At 39.3% G+C, this 7,162-nt stretch overlaps 1 protein-coding gene across 1 annotated transcript in view; it reads left to right on the plus strand.

Moving 5' to 3' along the window:
- LOC143020430 (uncharacterized) overlaps positions 1-5,406 on the plus strand; it is a 10,426-nt gene extending 5,020 nt beyond the window's left edge. The window contains exons 4-5 of the mRNA XM_076176848.1: positions 2,955-3,085; positions 5,297-5,406. Coding sequence (XP_076032963.1) covers positions 2,955-3,085; positions 5,297-5,406 — 241 coding nt within the window. The remainder of the gene's footprint in view (positions 1-2,954; positions 3,086-5,296) is intronic.
- Positions 5,407-7,162: the final 1,756 nt, after the last annotated feature.

Genomic DNA, 7,162 nt, shown 5'->3' on the forward strand with positions numbered 1-7,162 from the left:
TTCAAGCTGGCTTTAACAGTTTCATTAACAGATCAATATCGGAAGCACCTCATTTTGTCGTCTTTGGTTCGGACAAAAGGCTTCCATATGACCTTCTTTCAGAATTACCTCTAATTTACATTTTCAATGATTATGTGAAGGTCAAAATAACAAAATTCAGTAATCTTTTCAAAAGAATCCATAATACTCTTCATCTGGCTAAGGACGAAATGGTCCTTCTGCATAACAAATGAGTCAGAGCTTATACCTTTAAATTGGAGACATCGTTTACACCTTCAGCCACACACCTACTTCGAAGCTCTTTCCTAAGTTCTCTGGACCTTGTCTTATCATTGGACATGAGTCAAACAACAAAGCCAAAACATTCAGGTTATAAGGTCCGGACTCACCAGAACTCCCAAGTCCCTCTCGCACTCAGATTTGTCTAAAAACGTGTTATCTAAGCTGTATCTATTTTTGGGGTTGTGTAGCCCTACGTTTAACACGCTACACTTAGAGATATTGAAGTTCATTTGTCATTTCACCGACCATGTTAACAATTTATTAAGAACATACTGCAGAGTATGGCTGTCGTCTCCTGGTCTAATTAGGTGTTCTATTTTAGTGTCGTCCGCAAACTTACTAACATCACTATTTATCCCATCATCTAAGTCGCTTATGTACATAATGAACAACAAGGGACCCAAAACCGAGGCCTGGGGGACCCCGCTAGTAACATTGCCCCACCTAGATTTAATTCCATTTATGGTGACCCGATGTTTTCTGTTACTAATCCAAAGCTCTAATCCATTCTAAAACTTTTCCTCCTATGCCATGGGCTTTGATTTTATCTAGTAGTCTCTGGTGTGGCACCTTGTCGAACGCTTTGCTAAAGTCAATGTAAATAACATCTTTAGTGTAAAAGGATAGAAGATTAGTCACACGTGACTTACCCTTGGAGAAACCATGCTGTGAATTACGAATTAGATTATGCCCTTCGATGTGTTCTCTGAGTCTATTTACTATTACTGATTCAAGCATTTTTCCTATAACTGATGTCAAACTGATTGGCCTGTAGTTGCATATAGGCGATCTATCTCCCTTCTTAAAAACAGGAACAACGTTTGCCTGCCTCCAAGCAGTTGGAACAAAACCAGTGTCTACCGATTTATTGAATATTTCAGTTAACTGGTTGCAGATTTCAAATTTACACTCCTTAAGCATTCTTGGAAAAATTTCGTCTGGACCCGGAGATTTTGTAGCTTTAAGTCTGTCAATCTGCTTGACTACTTCTTCTTTACTAATGCTGATATTAGATAGACTACTTTCTTCGACACTGCTTCTGACCCAGGGCGGTGGGCAGGGTGCAGGGATGACCCGTCATCCAGGAGGTGCTCAGATGAGAGGAAGGGTGGGAGGGGTGTGGAGGGTATTTAGGGATGAAATGGGTGGGAGTGTTTTTATGCCTTTCCCTTTTTGGCTACCTCCCTTAGAAGGAGGGAAAAGCCTTGGTATATGTATGTATGTACTTTCTTCATTCCCTCTGAAAATCGGATCGCAGTAAGGTACTTTATCTATCCTCTTATTAGTAAACACTGATAGAAAATAATTGTTAAACTTCTCACTCATTTTTTCCTCCGATTCTATCATGACATTTTCATCGTTTTTAATTGGTCCTATTCTTTCTTTATTTTTTGTTTTATAGAGGTGAAAGAAACCATTTGGGTTGGATTTTGCTTGACTGGCAACCTTGATTTCATAACTACGTTTCGCTGTACGTGTATTCCTTTTAACCAGCTTTGCCATTTCGTCATATCTTGATATATATATATATATATATATACATATACATATATACATACATATACATATATATATATGTATATATATATATATATATATATATATATATATGCATACGAGTATATGCCTAACTAGAGAGAAAGAGAGAGAGAGAGAGAGAGAGAGAGAGAGAGAGAGAGAGAGAGAGAGAGAGAGAGAGAGAGAGAGAGAGAGAGAGAGAGAGAGAGAGAGAGAGAGAGAGAGAGAGAGAGAGAGAGAGAGAGAGAGAGAGAGAGAGAGGTAGTTTGGTAGGAAAATAGGTGGTTAATTAGGTAGGAAGCTGAGTTCATATGTCTTCATACTATCCTCGAAAATTGATACAACCGAATAGATTCTTAGTCGTGTTGAGAATTAAGAAATAATAAATGCCTAATGATTTGGTTTAATATTGCCAAGTCCCTCCCCCACCCCCCACCCAACCCCCAACCCCTGAGGAGGCTATGATGGTACCCCGCATAGAAGACTTTGTGGCGTGGAATCTGATAGATCATGCCTTTTACCCAACTCGCCGGTGGCAGGGTTCTGTCACGTATCCAATGTTCACGTGTTTTCTTTCTTTGTGTTTTCATCCCCCCTCCCCTTTATCGGCCAGCTGTCAGCTGTGGACAAGTTTGACACACCCAGTATGTCAAACAAGGTCAGATCAGCGGCGTCTATTGTTAATACCCTAGCCCTCAGGCCAAGTAGCCGTGAATGTGAGCATCGGGGCGCAGATTTGCCAAGTTGTTTTGCTTATGTTTCTTTTTAGTTTGTGTACTTTATATTTGATGTAATGTAACAAGATTTCTTACAACTGGCTTATGTGTATCTCTTTTACCATTTGTCAGTACGCTAAGACGTACTCAAATCTTTGTACTAAAATATATTTTGATTATATTTAAAATGTATTTTGTATGGTACCATTTTCTATCACCGGCAGACAGGCTGGACATGTGCTTCGCGCATGTCGAGTTGCCGTTTGATTATTTTCTCCTTTTTACTTTTTGTATTAGTACTAAGGCTTTTATTGTTACGTGCATAATATTCTTGTGTGTAATTTAAGGTTGTGTAAGTGGTTAGACTACTAGGCTGTCATTCAGAGTGGTATAGGGAAAAATTCTTTTTATTGTAACCTTCGGCCTTTTTGGCTCCAGTGACCCATCAGGTCAATTGGCGAGAACTTTAAAAGAAAAGATCAAAACCCTCTCGCTTGCTTCTTCTTCCTTATATGGACGAGTCGATACCCAGCAGTTCTGTCTCCTTGCTGAGACGTTTTGCCCACAAGGTATGTACTATCAGCCTAGGGTTTTAAAAAACACGTAAGTGGATTTTTTATAGGAAATACGTCTTATGGTTAGTGCAAGGTTTTTGTTAGTATTGTAGGATCCCCTTTTGAGATTTTTTAATTTGGTGTGTCAAATTAGGCTTTTACCAGAGTTCGTTCTCGTGGGTGAATTTTTAATCTGTTTTCTCCACCTTTTGTTTTCCCATTACGTCCGTGTTTTGTTGCGGAGTTTAGGTTTAGATTTGTAGATCACCTTTTGGGTTTCTTTTTTATGCTGGTGTGTCAAATTGGCTTTTACCGCTTTTAGATTCCTGTGATTTTGGGGTTAATTTTATCTCACGTGATTCTTCTTGTCTTCTCATTTTGTTATGTTAAATTTGAAAAACTTAATCTGTGATCAAATTTTGTTACAAAAGGGTTTTGTTATGTAAATAAAAGTTTAAAACGAAACTCACATTTACAAACCTGGTAAATAGATAGCATAACTTAAATTTAGATGTTTTCTCCTCCTCCAACTTGTTATAGTGACGCTCTAACCCGGTTGGCCAGAGACCATTCATTTACTTACAAATACGATATGTAAACAGAATAACAAATACCCCCTTCTACTTAATACCTTCATTCATATTTGCCCACTTCATGCCTGAAAATTTTATTCAGGTTTCCTGAACACGATGAGGTAAAGAAGGAAAGAAACAATTCAAATACTAACAGATATGAAGAACAAATCAAATACTAATGCTGAGTAAGGGAGAGAACCCCTACGCCTTTCTGACAGGAACAGAGAAATGAATAAGAGGAAGGAAGAACGGAAGAATGGACGGATGGAAGCAAGAAAGGAAAGAAGCATGCAAGGAAGGAAGAAAGGAAGGAAGGAGGGAAGGAAGGAGGGAAGGAAGGAGGGAAGAAAGGAAGGAAGGAGGGAGGGAAGGATGAAAAGAAGGAAGATGTGAGTGAATGAAGAGAAGATGGATATCAGAATAGGAAAGAGAACAAAGGAAAAAAACAAAGAAAAGAAAAACACAAAATTAAAGGAGATAGCAGAATGATTGGACAAAAAAAAAATACAGGAACATTGAAGATCAAACTAATAGAAGGATCACAAGGAAGACAGAATAGGGGATAGGAAGTAGAGAGAGATAGAATAGAAAAAAAGTCATTACAAGAAAACTAATCCATTATGTTACCAAATCACGTTTCAGATTCTCGTCAAAGAGAAAATAAAAACCAACAGAGCTTTTCGTTAAAGAGTTTGATGAACAGGGAAGTAAGGAGGTGATGTGGTGCGGAGGTAAAGGAGAGAAGAGAATGTGGGAGGAGATGAAAGAGAGAGGAGAAAAGGTGAGAGAATAGAAGAGGAGGACAGAAGAAAGGAGAAGAGGAGAGGAGGAGAAAAGAGGAGAGAAGTAAAGGAGGAGATGAGGAGAGAAGGAGATGAACAAAGGAGGAGAGGAGGAGAGGAGGACAGGAGAAACGGATGTCAGCATATTAGGAGAGGAGGAGAGGAAGAAAGGAGAGGAGAAGTTTCAGGAGTTCAGAGGAATGAACATGTGGATACTGTGTTCAACTCATGAGCAAGCGGTCGTAAGTTCGGTTATTTAGCGTTGATTCCCGACAGCCCTGGCCAGGTGAGGAGGTAACCCAATAACGGCATAGAAAAACGCAGAGACTTGCCGTAACAAATAGGGCTTTGCTTTACCATGGATTTTTAACTTCTCACTTCCTGGAAATGGGAAGATGAGATGGTGGAGACTTAATTTTACTCAGACCCCGTAAACCCAATGCCTGTGACCCTGTATGTACATTACTTAAAAATTTTCATTCTGGTCTGTGCTAAAGAATTATACTGGGATGAGCTCCACAATAGGGGAGGGAGGTTCTTATTGCCAAGTGAGAGGTTTAAGTAAACCTAATGACATCATCTGGCAAAAATCATAATACATCTAATCAATTAACCAATTTGTAAGATGTAATTAGATATTTATTATCATTGGCATTTTGTGATCAAAGGTTTTCAACGCTTTTCCTCAGGTTCTCTCTACTTCTGTATTGCTGTTCTTCATTCTGCTGAAGACCTCTTCAACACTAAACAAACCTGTCAAACATCCACTATTATTTGGCTTGTGAGCTCTGGTAGCGTAAATGGTAGCCCGCTGGTCTCCCATTCGCTTAGTTCTGGGTTCAAATCCTGCGTTACTCTCCGATTCCCAGCAGTGAATGTTGCCTACCCCAACAGTACAGTCGCACAGGGCATAGGTGACTGCATCGGCCAAAGCTACAGCTACAGCTACAGTTTCGGCCACAGCACAGCCTTTGTGTGAAGGGTCCTCACCTTCTTCCCTACAAAAGAAACCATGTGAGCCGCTAGGCATGAAATAATGGAAGATCATCTATGCCCGATGAAGTTGAACAGTCTTTATATCCTAGAGCATATTTCCAAGACAAAATATAAACCCAACGAGTTCCAAATGCATAGAAGGATGCACAGTAAACATCTGGTAAAATTGTTGGTAGCCACATTTGCACTCTGTTCTCGAAAAACTTGAGGGAATGACAGTCACACTGAAGTTCAAACTGAAACATTCATGCTTTACATACAAGATCGATATTCAACAGGTCACAAACAAGGAAATAAACATAACGAACCACACTTCCTTCAAAATGTTGAAAGAAAATTAAACACATGCGTACTGTCTGTCTGTCTGTCTGTCTGTCTGTCTGTCACTGTCTATGACTATTACTATCTCTCTCTCTCTCTCTCTCTCTATCTCTCTCTCTCCCTTTCTCCCTCTCTCTCTCCTTTTCTTCTAAAAAGAGAAGAACGAGGCGAGCCAATCAAGAAAGGATTTCACAGGATTTTTCACGTCCGACCGAATTACTTAAGTGGGTTACGTTTGTTGCCGTGCCGGTCTCAGGCGGTGAATTACACACTTATTATATATTTGTCACAGGAGAATGCATAAACCGACTTCTCTAATGCTCCGGTTTGATACCCAGTGGCTACCAGTAAACACCACTCACCCTAGATGTAATAGGTAAGAGTGATAGTTTCAATCACTGTTAGATAGTTACTGATATCAGCTTCTTACGATTTTTGTATATAGAGCACGGAGAAGAGAGTTCTACATGATTACTGTACCTACGGCCGGGGCATTAAGATGTTTCCCAATTTCTCTAAAAACCAGGGTGAGTGGCGATCATTGGCAAGCGACATGATCCAAGTTACTCCTCTTTAGAAACTGAGAAGAGGTGTGGATAAGGAAGAGGTGATTTATGACTTCAGTTGTCATATCTACTCACATGTTTGTATGGCCGTGGGAAGGTCACTGGGACCTATACGGGGTCGTATCCTATTGTTTGGGTCTATAAAGCCAAGATCATAATGACTAATGCCTTTAGCTACGGTCGCTTGAAGTAAGAACTCGGAACAAGTTACTTCAACTCAGCCTTGGTCACGCGGGTCGACGATCGAGTGTCCAAAAAGAAAACAAAAACAAAAAAATGTATATACGAAGAAGAAAAAGAAGAAGAAGAAGAAGAAGGAGAAGAAGAAGAAGAAGAAGAAGAAGAAGAAGAAGAAGAAGAAGAAGAAGAAGAAGAAGAAAACGAAGAAGAAGAAGAAGAAGAAGAAGAAGAAGAAGAAGAAGAAGAAGAAGAAGAAGAAGAAGAAGAAGAAGAAGAAGAAGAAGGAAAAGAAGGAAAAGAAGGAAAAGAAGAAGAAGAAGGAGAAAAAGGAAAAGAAGAAGAAGAAGAAGAAGAAGAAGAAGAAGAAGAAGAAGAAGAAGAAGAAGAAGAAGAAGAAGACGAAGAAGAAAAAGAAGAAGATGAAGAAGAAGATGAAGAAGAAGAAGAAGAAGCAGAAGAAGAAGAAGAAGAAGAAGAAGAAGAAGAAGAAGAAGAAGAAGAAGAAGAAGAAGAAGAAGAAGAAGAAGAAGAAGAAGAAGATGAAGAAGAAGATGAAGAAGAAGAAGAAGAGGAAGAAGAAGAAGAGGAAGAGGAAGAAGAAGAAGAAGAAGAAGAAGAAGAAGAAGAAGAATAAGAAGAAGAAGAAGAAGAAGAAGAAGAGGAAGAAGAAGA

This window comes from Oratosquilla oratoria, chromosome 40 (genome assembly GCF_046742065.1).
Source record: "Oratosquilla oratoria isolate Oo_2021 chromosome 40, ASM4674206v1, whole genome shotgun sequence".
Taxonomy (NCBI): Eukaryota; Metazoa; Arthropoda; class Malacostraca; order Stomatopoda; family Squillidae; genus Oratosquilla; species Oratosquilla oratoria.